At 35.2% G+C, this 25812-nt stretch overlaps 1 protein-coding gene across 1 annotated transcript; it reads right to left on the bottom strand.

The window, feature by feature from the left end:
- Positions 1-20300: 20300 nt before the first annotated feature.
- On the bottom strand, positions 20301-23178 carry LOC124895504 (MDIS1-interacting receptor like kinase 2-like). Its single transcript, XM_047405952.1, has 3 exons — positions 22938-23178; positions 22426-22695; positions 20301-20671 (listed from the first exon to the last, which is right to left on the bottom strand). The coding sequence occupies exons 1-3, from the start codon at positions 23176-23178 to the stop codon at positions 20301-20303; spliced, it is 882 nt and encodes a 293-aa protein (XP_047261908.1).
- Positions 23179-25812: the final 2634 nt, after the last annotated feature.

The raw sequence follows: 25812 nt of genomic DNA, 5'->3' as shown, positions 1-25812 counted from the left end.
TTTATTGTGACACATCAATTATAAATTAAGATATATTGAACTGACAATGTTATTAAATAGTCTATCCATAGTTCTATCATAGTAAATGATAGAAAATAGATACATTCTTATAGGATGTATCTCCCTTAAATTTATAGATACAAATTAACAAAATATGTATCGATTGTAAAATATGATTTGTCAATAATATTAAGATATAGTAATATATGTTTTTCTTTAATTTGTTATGCAAGTTAGAGTCATACATGTAATCCTATTAACAAAAGCGGGTTATAGATACATAAAAATGTATTAATTTGTTGGTTACTATGATTATTGTAACGCCCCAAATCTGGTACCCAGAACGCTACACGGTGCATATGACCTCGAAGGACCACAACCTAACTCATGACTGATATTTGTCCCTATACATTGCATAACATACTGTATATAATGTGTAAATAGAGGTTGAAAGGACATAAGGTTCAAATCTGATAAAAACATAATAGCTGGTGGGGTATGAAATACCCAAAACAACTTAAATAACTATCTGAACATAATAGTCTGGAATGCCTCTAACTAACTAAACTTTCTGAATAAGGAGTTGATAGGACATGTCCCTAACTAACTTCAACTAATAAACTATTTAATGATATAATAAATAAATGATCATGTCCTCGAAAGATGAGGACTCACAACTAACTCTGACTGCTGAAACTGGAATGCTACTGGTGCTCTGGAGCTCATGCTTCTGAACCTATGGTATAAGACACTATAGCGCAAATGCATCAATACTTTGAATATACTGGTATGCATGTGAGGTAGGATGAATGCATGGGGTTCATATACATGAATAATACTGGCTAATTGACTAATATGAATGTGAGAATACATACATGAATACATAGTAACTATATCTGAGATCGCAATAGTATAAATTTACCGATAGCTAACATGACTAATAACTGAGTTCTGATGACTGATATAACTGATAACATGAGTGATTGTATCTGATAGTCCTAAATCTGATGGAACTAGTTGTGTTTTGTACTGTACCTGAGTTGACTGTATCTAACAGTCTTGGATTCTGAAGAACTATCTGAGCTTTTTACTGACACTGATACTAAGACTGTGGGAATTATTTATCTAACCGACATGCCCTAAATGACGCATTATAGCTAAATTAGGATCCAATGTATACCCTGATTGGAAGGGTGTCAATACCGTGCTACTGGTAAGGACAACATATGACTGACCCTCAACTAGCAGGTTACTCTAATGAGAACGGTGGGAACCCTCAACTAGTAGGTTAAGCCACCTTATTTACCCTCAACTATCAAGTATGATGTCTCAACCTACGCTGGATACGTAGTTCTAGAATGCAAGGATTGCTTCTAAGAATCACTCCCTCAATTAGCAGGTGAGTTCCCATCCTTGGGTTCACTCGGTACGGAATCCTACTCCCATCTGAATAGACACTGAACATGATTAACTGATCTAAACATGGATTAAGTTACTAAATCCCATTGACTGATGGAATACTACTGACACTTGATAACTGAATGAGTTCATGAGATTATTGAAATTTCCTGAGTCATAAGACTGGCTGAAGTCTAAGAATCATGGCTTGACTGAGAGTATCGTGAAAACATGACATGGCTCTAGGAACATAGCTAGGTTTTTTGGTTACAAGTACCCCCAGGGCTCTATAGAACAAAACTTACAAATCATGACTTTCTTGAATACATGACTCACATCAACAATACATAATATCATAAGTTGGGATTTCATGAAGCACTTAAATGTCATAATCTTATGCATGGACAAGGAAGCAAATAATCATGGCTTAATTACATACTTCTAATATCATGAACACTTTATCAAACCATCATAATGCATAATCAATTATAGAGGAGTCATATTGAACATGAGTAAATGGCATGCATTTATCATATAAACCACAATTGAGTCATTATTCATGATTTCTACTATACTAGGCATTTCATCAAACACCTTGCATGCACTATTTAGGGCATAGGTATGATCATCAATTAGATACAATATGATTCCATCATTTAACTCTATTGCATGAATTTCAACCCTATACTAACATGGTTTCATGAAAGCATGATAAAGATCCAATCTTGGTAGTCATACAACCGTAACAATATGAATATAATCAATTCACCACATAAATATCATGATATAACATTTAAAAGAGTAGTCTTGGGCTTCATGGATTAAAGGGATCCATGAATTAACACCATGCATACCTTAGTAGAAAGTTCCTTAAAAATCTACGGTGAAATCTCTTGGACTTGGTTCTTCAAGTTGAAACCCTTTCTTTTGTTATTGAGAGAATTTTAGAAAAGAGAGTATAATTTGGTGTTTTTGAGCCTTAATCCCATGTTTTTTTATATATATAGGGGTGGGAAAATGACCAAATTACCCCTCAAAGCATGGAGGTGGAATGCTGAAAATCTGGGCACAAAGGCTATAGCAAGGCGGCGTCTTTCCCAAAGCCTTTTGTAGATGGACGACATCTTTTTATTGAGGGAGGGCGCCAAGGCTATAAGCTAGGTGGTGCTCTCTTATAGCCTTTAGCAACTAGTTCAAAATCTAAACGTTCCCTAAATGGATTCCAAAAATTTTGAAACTCACTCAAAATGAACTATTGACTTGTCCCATCACAACGCAACTTGAAAATTGGAAAACGGAGGTCGGGAAGTTCGTCAAATAAATCCCCAAAGTTTGAAGGCTTAAAATGAAATTAAGTGTTTAACACCTAGCTAAAATATTCTAAGTGTCGAACCTTCCAAAGAGCTTTTAGGAGCTAAAAGAGCTAATTACCAACGTAAGATTTTATGGGGTCTTACAATATTTCCCCCTTGGGAACATTCGTCCTCGAATGAGACTGACGGAGATGGGAGAAAAGGCAACTGACGTGAATACTGAGCATGAACAACTGAAACATAATTTAACGACTGACATAACTGATAAGCTGAATATAACATACTGAACATGCATATCTGATGCATGTATAACTGATTCATGAATGTATAACTGAGTGTTCTGATGAATTAAGTTTCTAGCAATGAGAATACATATCTCATGCATGATTATACAACTAATCTGATACATGAATGCATGACTAAATATGCAATGGCACTTGAAACCAAGTTTGTAATGAACACTAAACAAGAAACTGAGTAAGCTTAAGGAGAACTGTTACCTTGAGCTTGATCTGAGTTGGCGGAGAAGAGGTGAGGATACTTGGTTTGCATATCTGCCTCTTCTTCCCAAGTAGCTCCCTCAACTGAATGATTTCTCCAAAGAACTTTAACTAGAGGGACTTCTTTGTTCCTCAGTCTATGAGTCTGATAGTCTAGGATTTCAACCGGAATCTCCTCATAAGAGAGGCTGTTCTGAACATCAATGCTCTAAATAGGGGCTACTACTGATGGTTTACCTATGCACTTCTTGAGAAAGGAGATATGGAAGACTGGATGAACTGAGTCTAGATTTGAAGGCAACAATATCTCATAAGCTACTTTGCTGAACCGACTGAGAATCTTGAAGGTACTGACATATCGGGGACTGATCTTTCTCTTCTTGCCGAACCTCTTCACTCCCTTTATGGGAGAGATATTTAGATAAACATAATCACCAATCTTGAACTCTAGATCCTTTCTACAGACATCTGCATAAGACTTCGGTCGGCTCTGAGCAGCCTGGAGTGTTTCTCTAATCAACTGGACATTTTCTAAAGCATTAAATACTAGGTCAGGCCCTATGGCTGAGGCCTCACTGACTTCGAACCAAATGAATGGAGATCTGTATATCCTACCATAGAGAGCTTCAAATTGAGACATATGAATACTGGAATGATAGTTATTGTTGTATGCAAACTCAATCAAAGGAAAGTGGTCATCCCAACTTCCCTTGAAATCAATTACACACGCCCGTAGCATATCTTCTAGAGTTTGAATGGTCCTTTCTTCTTGACCATTTGTCTAAGGATGAAAGGATGTACTAAGATGAACTTGGGTACCAAGACCCTTTTGGAAAGCTTTGCAAAAATGAAAGGTGAACTGGGTGCCTCTGTCTGAGATAATGGATAATAGAACACCATGCAATCTGACTAACTCCCTGATATAGAGTTAGGCATAATCCTCAGCTAAATAAGAGGTCTGAACTAGAAGGAAACAATCTAATTTGGTCATCCTATCAACAATGACCCAAACTAAATTATGCTGACGACGAGTTCGAGGAAAACCCATCACGAAGTCCATGTTTACGTCTTCCCACTTCCAAGTAGGAATAATGAACTCCTACATAGGAGCACTAGGCTTCTGATGCTCTATCTTAACCTGCTGACATGTAGAGAACTTAGCCATAAACTCTGTAATATCTCTCTTTATCCTACACCACCAATTGATCTCCCTCAAGTAGCACTATATCTTAGTGGCCCCTGGATGAATAGAGTAGCGTGCACCATATGTGTAACACCCCGTGTTCAAGTACGTGTATTGGCGTATTCAAGTACGTGTATTGGTCTTATTTATATGGAATTAATTTTTTTATTTTATTTATATCAGAATTTGCCCGTCGATGGTTCCATGTGAAGGTTATTGAATAAGCTTTCCAAAGATATAAAGATTTCAAAAAATGGATAGGTTTCAGATATAAACGAGCACATTCAAAACTATAAAACGGTGGCCGGGATATTTGGGAATAGTAAATGTGCAGGAAAATTTCCTAGCCAGCCAAATTTTTGGGTCAACTTCGAACGATCATAACTCCCTTAATATAATGAACTGGGAGACATTCTACCTATGAAAATAAATATCTTTCAGTCTTCTTTCCAATGCAATTGGTTTCATCAAAATCCAACGTCTGAGTAAGGAGTTATACTCGTTTTACTTCATCCTATCAAAATAGATTTTTAGGGTCAACTTAAAACGATCATAACTCTTTGTACAGGATGAACTGGGTGGCCTAATTTATATGAAATGAAATCCCTTTGAATTATCCTTCCAACGATACCAATTTCACCCAAATACGATATTGGAGCAAAGAGTTATGGTCGATCTACTTTAGCTTATCAAAACAGTCCACCAAAGGACAGATTTGACATTATTTAAATTTTAAAGGCATTTTGATCATTTCCTATCATATTATGGACGGGAATATGTGTATATATACATATATATGAGTTCAAAAACTCATTTTAATTATCAATCATTGAGAAAGAACAATCCCTAGCCAAATTTGACCTTTAAATTACTTTTGATTCAACCGTAGAAATTCCAAAGTAATCCGATAACTGCGTTTGTCATCTCAAGAGCTTCGAACGACACCTATTATTTGTGCAAACAGGATTGCATAATCAAGAGGTGAATTCTAAGGTATGAATATTGTTTGCCTTTGTTATTTTCCATATGTATATGTGTGATAGAAGATTATATGTATTGGTTGTTATTGAAAGGTGATGAAAATAGGGTTATGGAATATTTTGCATGGTTTGGTTGTATTTAATTGTGGAAGGTGGATATGGTAATTGAGTTATGGAATGTGAATATGGTGATATACTATTGAATTGATGATTATTTATGTCTATGGCTCAATTTGGTTTAATGGATTGGCTGGAAGGATAAATGAATCCAAACTTGATATTGGAGGATGTTGTATGAATATGCATGGCATGTGAATGTAATTGGAGTATAAGAGGGTTAAAGTGACACCCTTTATGGTGTAATTAAGGCTTACTACTTAACCACTAGTTTGGTGAATTCAAATAATTGAATTGTGATGTTTGGTTGCTAATACTAGATTGCTATATATGTTCATTGTAGATAAGTAATCTGAAAAGACGGGAAGTCCGTTTGGGACTAGTATTGAAGGTTGACAGTCAGGTATGTAAAGCATACTCTATACTATATCTTTGGCATGAAAGTGAATAATTGTTCTATTAAGAAAGTTTCCAAAGTTATTCAATAACACGTGATCCATAATGATTTTGTATGATGTCCTACGTTACCAATGAACTTGTTTCCACCCTACAAAATGTCAAGACATTCCAATACTTATTTGTCTTCCAAATCTTACATGTTTATTGCACTAATGAATGTCGGATGGTATCTGGTTACTGAAACAAGATCCATGTGCTATTAATGACTCCAAAATGTTTCATTGATATACCAATAAGTTCCTACTTCATTGTTATGGCATTGATGACTCCAAAACACTTCATTGATGTGCCAATGAGTTCTTACTTCATTGTTATTGCATTGATGGTCTATTTATATGTCTCTTATTGATGTATCATTGTTTCAAAGTATCAAAAATATGGTGGCGACCGAAATAACAATCTCAAAGATTAATTTAACTAAGTGATAGAAGTTCTTTCGTATCGGGTGGTATCCCACGGGCATAAGCTTATCATGGGTCGATCCCTATTTATATGTTTATGGGTGGTATCCCTGGGGCATATGCCTATCATGGTTCGATCCCAGTTGATATGTACTAGAGGTAGCCTAATGGTCACAGTACAATACAGTAATGATTACAAAGATGATAAGAACGAAGGTAAAGTGATTGAATAAATACAATGTACAGGTTGTCACAAGTTCTAGTAAGTTTGGTCCACTCCTATTACGATTTATTCACTTGTTTCTGATTTCTATTGAGCTCCTATATTATATGTGATTATCTACAGCTTTACATACTTAGTACATATTTTGTACTAACGTCCCCCACGGGGGACCTGCATTTCATGCTGCAGGCACAGGTACCTCAGCTCATACACCGCACAAGTAGGAGCCAGGATATCCACCTGCTTTTGGTGACCTCCAGTTTTCTTCGGGGCTTTTCGTGTCATATGCAGTCACTTTTGGTATTGCATAGAAGTTAGTTATATGGCGGGGTGTGTCCCGACCTTAGTTAAACTCTGTGTATTGTCTAGAGGCTTTGTAGACCTAATGTACAGTCAAGGTGGTGTTTTGTTAATAGGCATGATGGATCCAATGGCCAAGTATTGTATATACATATATATGCGTTCTCGAGCTTATACAGGTGATTATTTCCTTTTATATGTGACATGATGCTGTCCGAATTTCGGTTTGTCATAGAGGTATGCATGGGAAGTATAAGGATATGAGCTGGTTCTCCCGGGCCTCCTCGGTTACGGTTGCCAGTCCTCCCCAATAGGATTTAAGGCGTGATAATATGCCTCTGCAAGAATTCACTGGCTCAATTCATCTACGCCTGGAACACACAGACGACCTTGACAATGCAGAACACCATCTCCCCCTTGGGAGAAAACCTCTACTTTCTGATCTTTGACTGACTCTTTCAACTTAACAAAGCTGGGATCTCTATCTTTCTTTTCTTTTATCTTGGAAACTAGAGATTCTTTTGAAATACTCTGAATCCATATATCACCCTCCTCTGTATCGACTAAGAAAATGCCTAGTCTGTAAGCTAATGGATTTCCTGAGCTATCTTCTTCTTACTGTCCTCAAAATGAGCAACACTGCCCATAGACATTTTACTGAGAACGTCGGCCACTACATTAGCCTTGCCCGAATGATAAAGGAAACTCATGTCATAATCTTTCAAGATCTATAACCACCTCCTCTGATGAAGATTAAGATCTTTCTGATAAAAGACATACTAAAGACTCTTATGATCTATGAAAATATCTATATGAACACCGTATAGATAATGCCTCCAAATCTTTAAGGCAAATACTATGGCTGCTAACTCAAGATCATAAGTAGGATAATTGTTCTCATGGGGTTTAAGTTGTCTGGAGGCGTAGGATATGACCTTACCATACTGTATGAGGATAGAACCCAAACTTACTCTGTATGCATCACAATACACTACGAACCCATCTAAACCATCTGGAAGAGCTAAGATTGGAGCTGAGGTGAGTCGAGTCTTCAACTCCTAAAAACTCTTCTCACAAGGATCTGACCACTAAAACTTGACTTTATTCTGAGTCAATCTAGACATAGAGGATGCAATAGACAAAAATCCATCAATAAACCGCCTATAATAGCCAACCAAACCCAAGAAACTTCTGATGTCTGATAGAGAGATAGGTCTGGGCCAGTTTATTAACGCTTTGATCTTTTGAGGATCTACTCTAATTTCATCACTAGAAATACTATGGACAAGGAATGCTACTGGCCTTATCCAAAACTCACACTTACTGAATTTGGCGAACAACTAATGATCTCTGAGAGTCTGAAGTACAATCCTGAGATGGTATGCATGATCACGCTCACTACAAGAATAGACCATAATATCATCTATGAAGACTATAAAAAACATGTCCAAGTACTGCTTGAACACCCAGTTTATCAAGTCCGTGAAAGCTCTTGGAGCATTGGTCAAACTAAAGGACATGACTAGGAATTTGAAGTGACCATACCGAGTATGAAAAGCTATCTTTGGAATGTCACATTCTCTAACTCTAAGCTAATGATAGCTGGATCTGAGTTCTATCTTGGAGAAATATCTATCACCCTAAATTTGGTCAAATAAATCATCAATTCTGGGAAGTGGATACTTGTTCTTAACTGTGACCTTATTAAGTTGACGATAGTCTATACATATTTTGAGAGAACCATCTTTCTTGCACATAAATAAGACTGGTACGCCCCACGAGGAAACACTGCGTTTGATGAATCCCTTATCTAAGAGATCTTTCAACTGCTCTTTTAGTTCTTTGAGTTCTGCTGGTGCCATTTTGTATGGATAAATAGATATAGGCTGACTATCTGGAAGAAGATCAATGTCGAAGTCTATTTCCCTTTCAGAAGGAATTCCTGGAAGATCTTTGGGAAAGACATCTGAATATTCATTCACTACTGGGACTGAATCAAGACTGGGAGTTTTAGAACTAGTTTCCTTAACTCGAACAAGATGATAGACATATCCTTTAGATATCATTTTCCTTGCCCAAAGGTAGAAAATAAGCTGACCTATGAAAGTGGACACACTACTCTTCCTCTCTAGGACGGGTTCATTTAGAAACCAGAACTAGACTATTCTATTTCTACAGTCGACTGTGGTATAGTAGGAATGAAGCCAATCTATGCCGATAATGATATCAAAATCAGTCATCTCTAATTCGACTAAGTCTGCTGAAGTGACTTTCTGAAATACCATAATCGGACAGTTCTTGTATACCCGTCGGGCCATGATAGTTTTAACTACTAGGGTAGAGACTGAGAAGGGCTCTGCTAGAATTTCGGCACTAGATCCAAAATCACCTGCTATATAGGGAGTAACAAAAGACAAGGAAGCACCTGGATCTAGAAAAGCATAAACATGCATATGAAAGATTTGTAACATACCAATAACTACATCAGGAGAATTTTCCTGATCTTCCCAGGATTGAAGAGCATAAATTTTATTTGGGCGTTGCCCACTAGTAGCACTGGAGGTGGCACCGTGCTGATTCAAGTGACCAGACTGAACTGAGGATCAGTTTTGTTGACCCTGCAGGCCTGACTACGAACAATCTCTAATCTGTGGCTTGGCTTGCCACACCCGAAATAGGTATCACTGTCAGCTCTATAAGTACCCTAGTGGTTCTTGCCATAAGTCTGACAAAGGGGATAGTTGCAGGCACTGCTAACACTGCCCTGAGACATAGATCCTGGTGCTTCATCTCTGTTGCTATCTCTATATTTTGGTATTGGATCACTAGCTGACGAAAGAGATGGAACAGATGACTTAGGATGAAACTAGAAATGGTTTTCTCCTTCTGATTTGGGCTAACCAAAGTAGAAACTACCTGTCCTTGCTCTCTTATTCTGCTTCTCCCTTATCTTAATCTTTTGCTCCTCTATCTACTGAGCATGAGTCATAAGCCTGGCTATGTTCATGTCACTATTTAACATTGCGGACCTACACTCATTCACCACACTATCATTTACCCCAGAAACAAAGTTACTCATCTTAGCCCTGCTATCTGTAACCACGTGAGAAGCATATTTGAATAGTTAAGTAAACTTAAGGGAATACTCTTTCACCGTCATATTTCCCTACCTGAGATTGATAAACTCTAACACTTTAGCTTCCCTTAGCTCTAGGGGGAAAAATCTATCAAGGAAAGTAGAGGCAAACTCCTTCCACTTAACTGACCTGCATCCACTACCCTCTCTGACTTCCATTACTTGAACCAAGTGTGAGCAATATCCTATAACTGGTAAGAACCTAGCTCGGCACCCTCACTAGAAGTAACCCCTATTATGTCTGTAACCTTCTGCACCTGATCTAGAAATTCTTGAGAGTCCTCATCTGTCTTAGACCCAAAAAAAGATGGAGGGTTCATTCGAATAAAGTCTCAAATCCTGGCTGCAGCTGAATTAGCCACTAGGTTAGCCAGAACGATAGTTGGTCATTCATTTTGAGCAGCAACTGACTGAGCAAGAGTAGTGAATGCAGCTCTGAAATCTACTTGAGAAACATGTTCTTCTAAAGAAGAAATGAATTAGACTGAGAGATTGACTTGAGATTATGCTTACTGGCACGATATGAATACTGAAAGAAGGAAAACTATTCTTAAAATATCTTACAGACTCTTGCACATAAATATTGCGCGCAACATACCCATGTATAAGACTCTACTAAATATGTCTTTCAGACTTCCTAAGACTCTATTGAACCTGGCTCTAATACCATGTTTGTAACATCCCAAATCTGGTACTCGAAATGCTACACAGTACTTATGACCTCAAAGGATTACAAACTAACCCATGACTTATATTTGTACTTGTACACTGCATAACATACTGTATATAATGTGGAAATAAAAGCTGAAAGGCCATAAGGTTCAAATCTGTTAAAAACATAACATCTAGTGGGGTATGAAATACCCAAAACAACTAAAATTACTGTCTGAACAAAATAGTCTAGAAAACCTCTAACTAACTGAACTGTCTGATTAAGGAGTTGATGGGACATGTCCCCAACTAACTCTAACAAATAAACTAATTAATGAGATAATAAAGAAATGATCATGTCCTCGAAAGATGAGGACTCACTGCTAACTATGACTACTGAGGCTGGAATGCTACTGGTGCTTTGGAGCTCATGCTTATAAACCTATAGTATAAGACACCATAGCACAAATGTGTAAGTACGTTGAATGTACTGGTATGAATGTGAGGTAGGTTGAATGTATGGGGTTCATGTGCATGAGTAATACTAGCTAACTAACTAGTATGAACAAGAGAATACATGTATGAATACATAGTAACTATATCTAAGATCGCGATAGTATAAATTTACTGATAGCTAACATTATTGATAACTGAGTTCTGATGAATGATATAACTGATAACATGAGTGACTGTATCTTACAGTCCTGAATCTGATGGAACTAGCTGAGTTCTATCATGTATCTGAGTTGATTGTATCTGACAGTCCTGGATTCTGAAGAACTATCTGAGTTCTTGTACTAAGACTGATACTGAGACTGTGGGAAGTAGTTATCTAACCGACATGCCCCGAATGATGCATTATAGTAGAATTAGGGTCTAACCTGTACCCTGATTGGAAGGGTGTCAATACCACGCCACTGGTAAGGACAACATATGAGTAACCCTCAATTAGCAGGTTAATCTAATGAGAATGGTGGGAACCCTCAAATAGCAGGTTAATCCACCTTATCTACCCACAACTAGCAGGTATGATATATCAACCTAGGCTGGCTATGTAGTTCTGGAATGCAAGGATAGATTCTAAGAATCACACCCTCAACTAGCAGGTGAGTTCCCATCTTTGGGTTCACTCTGTTCTGAATCCTATTCCCATCTAAATAGACACTAAACATGATTAACTGATCTGAACATGGACTGAGTTACTAAATCCTGTTAACTGACGGAATACTACTGACACTTGAGAACTGACAAAGTTCATGAGATTATTGAAATTTTCTGTGTCATAAGACCGTATGAAGTCTAAGAATCATGGCTTGATTAAGAGTATCATGAAAACATGACATGGCTCTAGGCATACAGCTAAGTTTTTTGGGTACAAGTACCCCCAGAACTCAATAGAAGGAAATTGACAAATCATGTTTTTCTTGAAGACATTACTCAAATCAATAACACACAATATCATAAGTTGGGGATTTCATGAAGCACTCAATTGTCATAATCTTATACATGGAGACAAAGGATCAAATAATCATGGCTTAATTACATACTTCTAATATCATGAACACTTTATCAAGCCAGCATAACTCATAATCAATTATAGAGGATTCATATTGAACATGAGTAAATGGCATGCATTTTTTATATAAACCACAATAGAGTCATTATTCATGATTTCTACTATACTAAGCATTTCATAAAACATCTTTCATGCATTATTTCGGGCATAGTTATGATCATTAATTAAATACCATATGATTCCACCATTTAACTCTATTGCATGAATTTCAACCCTATACTAACATAGTTTCATGAAAGCATGATAAAGATTCAATCTTGGTAGTCATACAACCATAACAATATGAATATAATCAATTCACCACATAAATATCATGATATAACATTGAATAGAGGAGTCTTGGGCTTCATGGATAAAAGGGATCCATGAATGAACACCATGCATACCTTGGTAGAAAGTTCCTTAAAAGTGTACGGTGAAATCTCTTGGACTTGGGTCTTCAAGTTGAAACCCTTGCTCTTGTTCTTGAGATAAATTAAAAAAAGAGAGTATAATTTGTTGTTTTTGAGCCTTAATCACATTTTTTTGATATATATAGGGGTGGAAAAATGACCAAATTACCCCACAAAGCACGGAGGTCGAATGCTAAAAAATGGGTCACAAAGGCTATAGCAAGGCGGCGCCTTTCCCAGATCCTTTTGTAGCTGGGTGGCGCCTTGCTATTGAGGGGGGGGGGAGGGGCCAAGGGTATAATCTGGGCGGCGCCCTCTTATAGCCTTTAGCTACTGGTTCGAAATCCAAACATGCCCTAAATGGATTCCAAAATTTTTAAAACTCACCCGGGATATACTATTGACTTGCCCCATTGCAACACAACTTGAAATTGGAAAACGGAGGTCGGGAAGGTCATTAAATAAATTTTTTAAGATCGAAGACTTAAAATAAAACTAATTTTGAAGATCGAAGGCTTAAAATAAAACTAAGTGTTGAACACTTAGCTAAAATATTCTAAGTGTTGATCCTTCCAAAGAGCTTTTAGGATCTAAAAGAGTTGATTACCAACGTAAGATTTTGCAGGGTCTTACAATTATATAGTAAAAACATGTTTCCTTGTAATAGATACATACATTATGGTAAGATGTATCTCGTATTATTTAATAGATAAAAGTTTAAATAATTTGTATCACCTATAAAATGTAATAGGTCAATTGTTTTAAGAGTTTAGTTCTATTAAGTTCTGTTATAATTTGTTATGCACGTTAGAGACAACATGGATTAATACCCTTATATTGTGATATATCTTTCTTTAATTTAGATACATAAAATTGTAAAATACTGTAAAATATGTATCAAACACAATGTCTGAAAATAGTGTAACCAAAAACATAAATATATCTTTACATGCTTTAGTATTTCATTACAATGTTAATGCAAATAAAGTAACTAATCATCAAAGAAACTTAATGTATGTTTATCTAAACACTACTAACATCATCAAAACATCAACAAAGTTTATATCATAAACAACTATTGAATACTAAAAACACGGTCTGTTTCTTTTGGTGTGAATTTGATCCATAGCCTTGGTGGATTGTCATTCTCATTAAAGTATTCATTCTCTGCTTTTTTAGATTTGTACTTGCATAAAAGACTATCATATCTCAAACGATGGTATTGAGCATCAATTCCCGAAGATGGAATGTCTAATCCCTCGCTCAGATACTCGACATATAGTACACTTTGTTAAAGCAATCTGTGGTAGTGTATCTCTTGATTGAAAAATTCTTGTTCTTGTACTTCTTCCTCAAGTAGTACATGATGATATCTAGATGTTGTTCAAATTACAATCAAATATAATATATCATACATCAGCCAACTGTGATGATTAAAACTGAAAGAGATGCAAATTAAATGCTTTATATATCTAATGTGATTAATGCAAGTGATAGAAAATTGCTTCCAATAATGAACAAGATACATATTAATATAGATAGATACATGTTTTGTTATTATGTATCTAATTCAAAATAAATTAAGGGTGCACTATATTATGCACTACCATTCTGCTCCAAGACTAAACTAGCATTGATCAACATTAATAACAATTATCTTACAAGATGAATTATCCCATAATTCTTCAAGGAAAAAGTTGCACATATCCCTTTACAAGCTATAAATTACTGAACCTTTATCTCCTTCAACATCTACTAATAACATCATGGTGTTAGTTTATGATTTATAGATGATTGGTTGAAGGATATAGAGCTCTAGTAATTTATAGTTTTACTAAAATAATTAAGTCACATCTTAAGGTGACCTTCTAGGACACTATGGCGCCATCACTCAATTTTCAATTTGATTACTTAAGAGCAGCCTGAGTTTTTCTGGAGGCTTTGCAATCTTTGAGCCTAAGCATGAGTTCTCTTAAAAATATTTGTCTGCTCTTTATGTATATCTTAACATGATCTCATCACTCCCTATGATTTTGAAATGTGATTATTATAGAATAACATGATCTAAAATAATTAAATTTCAAAATAAAAGAGTGATAATTGATGACACATCAAGCTATCCACAAAGTCGCAAAAAAAATCAGGCTGCTCTAAAACTACAGTATCACGTCAAGCTATACACGAAGACAATACATCTAAAAAGCTCAGGCTGCTCTAAAATAGCGAATTTCATAATCAATAGGACTACAGTATCACATCAAACTCTAATGGCACAACGGTATTCCAAACGATCACATCAAGATATAAACAAAGACAAGACCTGCTTTAGAAAAATCTCAGGCTTGTCTAAAATAACACAATCATAATCAATGAGACTACAATTAAGTCAAGCTCCAATGGCTCCACAATCTTTCAAACGATCATATTAAGCTATATACAAACACAATACATGTTTTCAAAAACCTCAGGCTACTTTAAACTAACTAAATTTCAAAATAATGTAGAGAGATATCAATCAACCTAATCTATCCAAGAAATAATACAGGTAACCAAAATAAACAAACTCAGACCACTCTACAATATACCAGCAGATCACGTAAAACAAAAAAAATATAAACGATAAAATTAATTGAGATGCAACAAATCTACATTAAGACATTACAATATATACAAAAACTCTAAGAACATCATACATTAGATACAAGATAACACAAATATATCTTTAAGCTTAAAAAATATGTATCTTAGAAGAAAAATATGTATCTTGTGTAATACGACTTTCAATAACATTTAAACAACACTATACACATTTCAAAGTATTAACAGTAAGCCACAAATCCAAATTAACACAACATGTATCTTAGAAAGAAAAACATGTATCTTAGAAGACAAAACATGTATCTCTTTTCATAAGACTTTCATAAAAATTTAAACAACACTAGATACAAATCAAAGCATTAACAATAACTCATAGATACAAGTCAATGTAACATGTATCTATGTACTTATGAAGTTGTATCTTTTGTTATATTAAATTCAATAAAACATCAAAAACATAAGATACATATAAATTGGCAACAAAAAAACATATAAGCAATGAATTTCTAAATGTATCGTACAAGTCAAAATATGTATCTCGGCCTACTATTCAACAGATCTAAACATGCAATTACCTTGGGAAGCTCATGTCTAAAAATTGCTTTGACAATTCTTCTTCTCTTGGCGGGGGTTTTACTTGCCGGACTATTAGATCCCCTTTTCTTAGAACCACTTTCTTTTTTTCCTTCTTATCATGCTTTTGCCGTAATTTCTTCATAGTTTGGATATTGTTTTTGTGTTTTGATCTATTTTCATCAAAGACAACAAATTCGTAATCAAAACTTTTGGGAATGAAGTTTACGACTTCTTAAGATTTTTTGATACTTTCTAATTGAGAAAACTCAAGACTAAAAGAAGGTGCTAAATCTATATTCATAATGGTAATTCAAACAATGAAGCCTAAAAATGAACAATCGAATGAATTACTCAACCAAAACACTGAAATTTCACTTTGAAAAGGAATGGGAAAAATATTTATTTTCAAAAGAAAAAGTAAAAAGGATTAGAAGAAATAGAACTTGATTTTAGGAATGGAAATTACCTTACTTCAAAGTTTTGAATTAGATGGAGAAAATTGATCGAAACCGCACCAGAAATTGTTGCATATAAAGAGGAGAAGAAGTGAGTTATTTTTTGTAAAGGATCGGCTCTTAATTGTAGGTTTTAACTTGTATCTCAATTTTACCAAAAAATATAAAATATTGGAATTTAAGTAATTTCTTAGAAGTAGGGAGATTTTAAGAAGTTTAGAAACTTATGTTGTTTATTTAGGTAATTTTTTCTTATTTTTATTTTTTAGGTTTAGGGTGTAAAAAGTGGGGAAAAGTGGAAAAAGTGGGGTCCACATGTGGGTCAAGGGACCAATTCATCATTTTTACAACTTTACAACTTTAATATAATACACCTAACACCCTCCACTTATTCCAATATAACAAAAAACTCTCTCTCTCTCCTCTTCAATTCTCAACTCCCGCTTTTGAAACTTCTTCTCCCAAAAATGTCATTTTCATTTTGTCTTCTTCTCCAGCTGTTAAGGGGTCGCTGTTGCTTCACAAGGTTAGTTAAAATCAAGTTTTTATCATTTCTAGATCCATTCAAATGGTTTTCTTTGCTAATCGATTTGTAGCGATGTAGGAATTTTTTTTTGAATTTGGTTGATTAAGTAGTTAAAAAATGAGAATTTTGTAGGTAATGAGTTTTATTTTGTAGAAATGGTTGAGGTTTTATGTGGCATTTTTGACAAAATTTTTCATCGATCACGGTGTTAAATTTTAAAAATTTTGCTTACGAGTTTTAGTTTAGTTCTATTTTTTTAGCAAGGAAGTGTTGAATGGTGGCATAATTGCTATTTGAAGAGCCATTTTGACATTTTGATCTGAACAGTAACCTGTTTCTATCCGTAGACCCGTGGTCTATCCATAGACCCGTGGCCTATAAAATGAGAATGCCCTAGATTGAAATTAATTTTTAGATGCATGAAATTCTTTTAAAATATGATTGCTGAAATAGTGAAAATTGAAAAATTAATAGCTAATTAGTTTGATTAGGTGCACTAGTTTGATTTTTAGAAATTGTTGTGTTTTGATACTGCATGTTGGATTTTGGTTCAGTGATTGTATGTTTGTGTAGTGAACTTTTTAATGGTGGGGTATTTCTAAATTTTCTTTTTTTCTTTTTCTTTTGGGGGAGGGGGTGGGTTCATTTGAGAATTAAGTTATTTCTATTGATAGACTTGTGTTCTATGAACTGAAAATGGGAGATTTGTTCTGTAGGTGTACATTGTGTTGAAAATGGCTAAAGAAACATCCTTCCTAAATACAAAGACGGTACCGCTTCTGATTCTGCTGGTAGCAGTAGAAAAAAAAGGCTGAGGCAGTTGAAAATATCTCAATAAGGAAGAAAATTGAAAAGGCGGTAGAACAAGAAAAGCTGAGGCAGTTGAATGCTAATATTGTTAATGTGTTGTTGAATGACGAGTAGTTAGGATAAGGCAAACATTCTTTTATTTTATGAAATTTGTTATGATTCTGCACTGAATCTGTTTCTATCAAACTGATTTGTGGCACAAAATTTGAATATGCTGGGTGTTGTCATAGTTGGTACAATGTATGCTTTATATCATAGAATGCATACTTAATCTTTTGCATACTGCATGCATAGTCTATCATTATATATTGCTTGAATTTTAGTTGACGTGTTGTTTGATAGACTATGATTCTATCAAAAATAGTATTAACATTATCGAAAAATAGAAGTATTATTATTTATTCAATATCACTACATCCATGTTACACTTTTTCATAGAGTGAATACTAGCATTATAGCACATAACATTATTTTTAGGCCATTCTCCCTTTCTTCGGCCAAAATCAATTTTTGTTTCAGTTGATCCCTCTCTATTTATGTGTCATGTAGCAATACAGTAAAGTGATCCCTCTGTTCTTCGGCTTCTTTGAACAAAGTCATGAGAAAATCTTTATTTTCTTCGCATTGTTGGAGCCTTTGTAGTAGATTAAATTTTGTCAAGCCTTGAAAATTTGATGTATCGGGTCCCGAACTCAACATTGATGGACTGTTTGGAGGTGATAGCTTACTAAACCATTTAAAAAATGAGCATCTGTCATTATCCTAGAAAAAAATAATTACATAACGATTAACATAACTTTATAAAAAAGACACACAACTCACCTTCGCAATTGCACAATTATAAAATTTGCGACCTGAATTTGAATCTGTGCGTGACGTCCTCAAGACAGCCGCATTTCCACAATGAAAAATTAGAGTATTTTTAGAATTGGATGTTTGAGATTCTTGAGACATTGTAGAATTTTTAAAATCAAAACAAAGTGGATGAAATAAAATAATGAGGGATGGACACCTTATATATGAAGTAAAAACAAAGTGTTAACACTGATGGATTACAAAAGCAGCCAATTATTACCGTTGGAACAGTAATTTATTTTTTGAACTGGTGGTGACACTTAATAGACTATCTTAAATCATGACCTATGTCAGCCATCAACAAGATACCAAAGTCTATCGTAGACACTCGTAATCGATGGAGCCTCAATAATATGTTAAATAAAAAATATTACAGTAAAAATTATACTTGTGCTTTGAGGGTACATAGATTTGGTTGGTCTATCATGGACTTATTCCTTAAGGAGTGCATCGATTGATCTCCTGATTATACGTAGACCTCTGCTATAGACCAACACTTGGATGTTGTTTAAAAATGAATAAATAAATTAAAAATAAATGTTGTGTGAGTTTGTATGCATATGAAGGAGTGTAAACAAGTCACATAAACATATTAAAACTTATACAAATTAAGGGTGGTGAATTAAGCAGTGTGTGGATGAGTATTGGTCAAATAAACAATATCCAAAGAGTAATCGTTGTCAAAGCACAAGTATGTTTTGGGGATGATGATTTTTCAACCACTATCCATTCCACATACTCTTTTGATTTGGGGGTGGTGATTGAAGAGTGGTGATTGAAGGAGTATGTGGAATGGGTAGTCATCAAATAAAATCAACATCCTCAAAACATACTTGTGCTTCGAGAAGCATTATTCTTAAGATATTGTTTGTTTCGACAAATACCCATACACACACTCCTTAATTCACCATGCCTAATTTGTATAAGTTCTAATATGATTATGTGACTTGTTTACACTCCTTCATATGTGTACAAACCCACACTATATTTATTTTTAATTTTTTTATTCATTTTTATACAGCATCCAAGTGTTGGTCTATAGAAGTGTACATAGAACTATGTGGTCTATGAATAATCAGGAGACCAATCTATGCACTCCTGAAAGTGTAAGTCTCTGGTACACCAAGCGGGTCGGTGAACCCTCAAAGCAAAAGTATATTTTTTTATATGAATTTGACATGGGTCAACATCGATGACAGTCTATTAAGTGTCACCAACAGTTCTAGATTGTTTGTTTAACCACCCCCAAATCATGTGATTATGTGTTTAAACTTTTTAAATTTAATTATTTTCTTTCAACTCCCCCAAATTATGTGATTATGTTTTAAAACTTTTAAAATTAACTTATTTTATTTAATCAACCTCAAAACATGCGATTTATCTATATAAATCTTTTTAAATTTAATTATTTCCTTTCACCAGCTCCAAAATATGTTTTTATCTTTTTAAATCTTTTTAAATTTAATTATATTCTTTGACCAACCCCAAATCATGTGATTATTTCTTAAAACCTTTTTTAATTTAATTATTTTCTTTCAAACTACAAGCTACTCATGAGTCATCAAATCATATAGTCTACAGTCGACTACTATGTTTGGTCAATGCGAGACTGAGTCTAAGATCAATAATAGACTATTTATGTGATCTGTATTTACAAATGCATTCACTACAGATGCAAACTCAAAAAATAACAATAATCAAAAAGAGGAAAACGAAATTTGAAAATAGAAATACTTATATTAAAATTTGTTCATTGCACAATCATAGAAATTTTACATGGGAAACATTGGCACAGCGGCCATAACAACCAAAATAAGCGAAAAATGAAGAAGCTTTCTTCTAATAACAATCCTACCAAGAAAGATTTTTTTGTAAGGTATCGTACTTTTTTGCCCGAAACAACCAGCCACAACCACGAGATAAGTATTTCGCCTTAATCAATTTAGTGCAGCTCTTCTCCATATAATAATCAAAAGACTGCCTCGTCACTATTGTGTCTAGTAGCATTTTCAGCTCTTTCTTATTGGCGAATGTTTGACCATAATAGAAATTGGTTCCGTCGGTGAAGGAGTGTCCTGGTTGTGATTCCGTTCCACAGTCTTCCGCATCATCTTGCGAGTTCGATGAAAAGTCTTCCATATGCATAGAATCATCTTCCATATTAATTGGATGATTTCCATCGTTCTTGTAATCATTCAAATCATTATCGATCAAATCATCGTCTGATAAAGAAATGGACCTTGGACCTAACTCAACCTTAAAAGCTAGCTCATGAGGAAATGATTGCTCAAGACCATATAAGGAAATCAGGGACCCTTTAACCCACCGATATGGGACTCCAACATCCATCCGCACGCCCAAGGATGGACATTTGGAGCGTGGACAGTATAAGACGGGGGGCCCAACATCGAAAGCAATAAACAGGGTGGGCTTGACTCTGATACCATGATAAAGAAATGGACCTTGGACCTAACTCAACCTCAAAAGCTACTCATGAGGGGTGGATTGTTCAAGACCATATAAGGAGACCAAGGACCCTTAACCCACTAATGTGGGACTCCAACACCCCTTCCCTCCCCCGCAAGCCCAGGGCTGGACATCTGAAGCATGGACAATATAGGACAGGGGGGCCAACATCAGAAATAATGAACTGGGTGGGATTATCTCTGATACCATGATAAAGAAATGGACCTTAGGACTAACTCAACCTCAAAAGCTAACTCACGAGGGAAGGACTGCCCAAGACCATTTAAGGAAATCAAGGACCCTTTAACCCACCAATGTGGGACTCCAATATCGTCGACTATCGGGCGCCAACATTTATCCTCAAAATAGGCCTAAAGCCATCTGCATTAGCATCCATTATGTACGTCAGCACACGTACATCATTTTTTATGATCGTAGGATTCACCTTTTCCCTCGAATGCATTAGATAACTAATCATCACTTTGCTCAGCGTGCAATCTCGATCCCCACTCTGCATTACGCTTGTAACAAATTCGTCGTACGAACTGTTGCGGCGAACAGGAATGAGAATTGTCACCTTGGTAAATGATCTCCATTTATAACATTTGGGAATCTCCACCTATTCTCCCATGAAATCACCAGAAATCAAAACAAATTCTGCAATAGATATTCTAGAATTAAGCTTTGGTCGACGGTAGATTATTCTAAGGGTCTCTATCGGGATGTATGCACGATCAATTACTGATGATGACGGGTCGATGGTTACATTGATATCCATACAAAAACTTAAAATTGCAAATATTGCTTCTAATTAATGATTGTTGGATTTATGGAATATAGAAATCAACTTAGAGTCGTCTGAGCTGCTGTAATGTACTTTCTAAAATGGTTTTGAGTAATGTAAGTGATTTAAAGCTTTTTAACAATGGTGGAGGGTGTGTTTGAGAAGATAGGAAACAAATGGGTAACAATGGATGAAATGGACAAGATTATGATGTTTATGGACTGATTTACAGCTAATCGTCAGAAAATAATGCCGAAAAAGTGGCCGAAATCAGAGCTTTTTGGAGGAAAAAATAACCACCTTCTATTTTTAGCTTTTGAAATTTATTTTTTAATATTTTTGAAAAACCTAGATATTTTTGTATACATAATGGTGGATGATGGAGTGGGTTGAAGTGTATTATTAGAAACGTATGGGTGAATTATTAAGTTGGAAGTATTGGGTTAAAGTGAATTATTACAAAAGCTATGGCTGAAATTGTTAAAATGAAAAAGTTGATGGTGAAGTGGAATTAAGTGGGTATATGACCAATTTTTTCAAATTTTTGGCTATTTGGCAAAATAGTTTTTTAAAACAACCTTTTTGGCATACTTGCCCATGCTACCACTAATATTATTTCTGCCTAGGTGCAAATCAATCAAATTTTTGCATTTCCCCAATTCACTAGGAATGGGTCCAGAAAGTTGGTTAACCTGAAGGTACAGTCTCTCGAGCTTAGTTAAGTACCAAGAGTAAGCTGATTGGCGACTAATTCCAAAATAGTGAGGTTTTTCGAATTCCCTAATTCACTAGGAATGGGATCAAAAAGTTGGTTAGATGAAAGGTACAGTCTCTTGAGCTTAATTAAGTCACCTAGAGTAATTGGAATTGAACCACTAAACTGATTACGAGCCAAGTCCATACCAGTGAGGTTTTTCAAATTCCCCAATTCACCAGAAATGGGACCAGAAAATTGGTTCGAATGAAGGTATAGTCTCTTGAGCTTAGTTAAATCACCTACAACAATCAGAATTGAGCCACCAAACTGATTATCAGATAATGCCAAATAAGTGAGATTTTTCAAATTCCCCAACTCACTAGGAATGGAACCAGAAAGTTGGTTAGAATAAAGGTACAAAATTTTGAGCTCAGTTAAATCACCTAGAGTAGTTGGAATTGGGCCAAAGAGTTGTTTCATGCTAAGATCAACATATTCAAGAAAAGGGAGAGATGAAAATGAAAAATATCATGGAGTGTACCAGTAACGCTAGCATTTGCAATATTCAACCTGTTTATCCAACTATTAAAGCATATTATTCCGTACCAATCCCTGAATGCATCAGTAATTAGTGTCCAAGGAGCCAATAAGGAATTATTCTGGTTATGGAAAGTTGCTTTCCATTTGAGAAGAGCAGTTGCTTCCTCAGTGGAAGCAAAAGAAGCTGTGAAAAGATATAAGAGACTGGAAAACTGAAGGAAAAAGAATATTGTGGGAACCATCATTACGGCTAAAAGATTTCAGTTGATTGTTTTGGTTATTTATGAACTTTTGCAGGAGACAGTTTTATAATGTGTATAGAATCACAACAAGACTTGTGAGTCAATTGTAATGTCCTTCTCAGCTTGTAAAATATGAGTAAAATTAGAACAACGTGGAAGTCAATTGTGGCCTTAACGTTGTGGAAATATTCTCCAGAAGATATTAAAAAGTCATTTCGTAATTAGCGCGCTAATGGACATGCAATAGGAACATATTACACTTCTTACTATCCAAATTGGCTGGTCTTTAATTTATGCTTTGTGAGTATAAATTCGTAAGTCATGCATGGCATAACTTGTAATTATGATTTGAAAACATGAGTTTATGCCCTCACAAAAAAATTGTTGACTATTAGGGACAAAAATTAAAGATCAACACAAAGAACATAATTATGAATGACTCTGTCAATAATTGTATTTCGTTTTTGTTAGTCATTTTTTTTTCTTGCAATTTTTGCTCAGATGGCCAAGAAGAAGAAATGTCTCACACACACTTCCCGTTTCACCTTTCTTTTTTTTTTTTTTTTTTGTTTTTTCCTTCCTTTAAATTTTTTTTCTTTCCATTTACTCTCTTGTTCTTTAGCAACTATGTATTGCCAAAAGGGGAAAAACAAGTGCGTAACTGAGAAAGCCAAAGCACATGTTTGAACTGAGCTTTAGGTAAAGTTATCATATATGCATAACTTGGTACTTATCATATATGTCATGTTTTTTCCTCCCCTTTTTCCCTTCTATAACTCGTACTAAATGCAAAATTTGATATTTTTATAGTATTACAATAAACATGGAGTTGTGAAGACTTGTGAGTCAATGTGCTTTAATTCTCATCTTGTAAAATAAGGGTAGACTTAGAACGACTTGAAAGTCAATGAGTCAATGTATCACTGATCAATTGTGGTTAGCTTAAGGCTGTGGAAATGTATTAGCAGATTTTCTTCAAAAGTCATTTCGTTGTTTACGACCTATTGAACATGCAATAGGAAGAAATTTCATGACTTATCCTTTAAATAGGTTAGTCTTTAATTTTTGTCCTTTAGAAATTGAATTTATGCTTAGTGAGCATAAGTTGTTAAGTCATGAGGGGCATAACTTGTGAGTTATTATGACGCGAAACAATAGACTTATGCCCCGCAAAAAAAATTATTTGTCATGAATGACAAAAATTAAATACTAGCACAAAATAAGTATGTAAATGACCCTGTCAATAGTTGTATCATTTTCGTGGTCCATGTAGCATGGAATGTGACAATTTATACATGGCATTGAGCGGGTAAAATACACAAATGACTTCCATGATGGGTTGTTTTGTTTTTTTTGTCCCCCATAAGAAAAGTTCTACAAAACTTATCTTCCTTCTTTTTTAGGTATAGGACTGTTACATATTTGCCCCTCTATATCTCAAATAACTTTAAAATTTTCCATGCTTATTTATTTTTCAACTTATATGAAACTCTCTTTTTTTTTACTACATTTTTTCTCTCCTTTTTTTTTGTATAACATTTTCTCAAAATCTTTGTTCTTTTTTTTCACTTTTTTTTTTTGAAAAGATAACAGAATCCAAGAAGAATGCCTACGTATCTCACCCCCTAGAGGAGAGAATCAACTGTGCGTAGTTCGTGAAGTTTGTCCACAAAATAATCGATCAACTTTCTTTCATTTTATTTTTCTTGAAACTTTGATAACAAATTTTCAAAAGAATTGACGAAAATCTTTTTGAATTTTTCCGCTTTAAAATCCTGTACAAAATGAAACCTATGATTACCAAAGAATTTTTTTTTTGGGGTTTCGATTTTGAATTTCATATGAAAATGAAACGTGAACCTATTAAAGGAAAATCATTTTGTGTTTTTTAATTTTTTGTTTTCGTGTTGATAATCGTGGGTAAAAGACCCAAATACCCCTGAGGAATGTGGCTTTTAATTACAAAAATTTGAATTTGTAATGCACAGACCTGCACATCATGTCGGTGGGGTCAATTCTATGGCCAACGCGATGCATTGATTCTGTGTCAGTTTAGTGGAATTTATACTAGGAGCTGGAGGAAAATATTCATGTAAAGTTCAATCAGTTTTCCAAGTATGCTCCTGACTTAGTGGCTGATAATCAGGCTAGTATAAGTAAGTTTATGACTGGAGTATCTAGTTATGTGGTTAAGAAGTATAGGTCTGCTATGCTAAATAGTGAGATGAATCTTTCTAGGCTAGGGTAAGACTAGATCATAGGGAGGGAATCACCCTCAGCATCAGGATCGTTCATCTATGCCAGCACCGTCATCTGCTAGTGCTCCCATGCCTAGAGATAGGCAGGAGCAAGGTAATAGGTCATATAAATCAAGGTCCCAGTAAAGTGTTGGCAGTAAGCCAAATCATCCCCTGTGTCCTAAGTGTGGTAGGGCTCATTTGGGTGAGTGTTGGGGTACGAAGAGGGGTTGTTTCTAGTGTGGTGACATGGGTCACAGAGTTAGAGATTGTCCACGGGATAGACCAGGGAGTCGTGACTATCACCCTCAAACCCAGACTCAGACTGTTAGTGCTCCAGTTCCAGCGACTCGCCCAGCCCTAGCTCTGGGCGCCTCTTCTAGCAATATTGGTGGGG

The sequence above is a fragment of the Capsicum annuum genome, unplaced genomic scaffold (assembly GCF_002878395.1).
Source record: "Capsicum annuum cultivar UCD-10X-F1 unplaced genomic scaffold, UCD10Xv1.1 ctg82689, whole genome shotgun sequence".
In the NCBI taxonomy this organism is placed as follows: domain Eukaryota; kingdom Viridiplantae; phylum Streptophyta; class Magnoliopsida; order Solanales; family Solanaceae; genus Capsicum; species Capsicum annuum.
The sequence above is the reverse complement of the archived record's forward strand: the minus strand, read 5'-3'. Positions and strand labels throughout refer to the sequence as shown.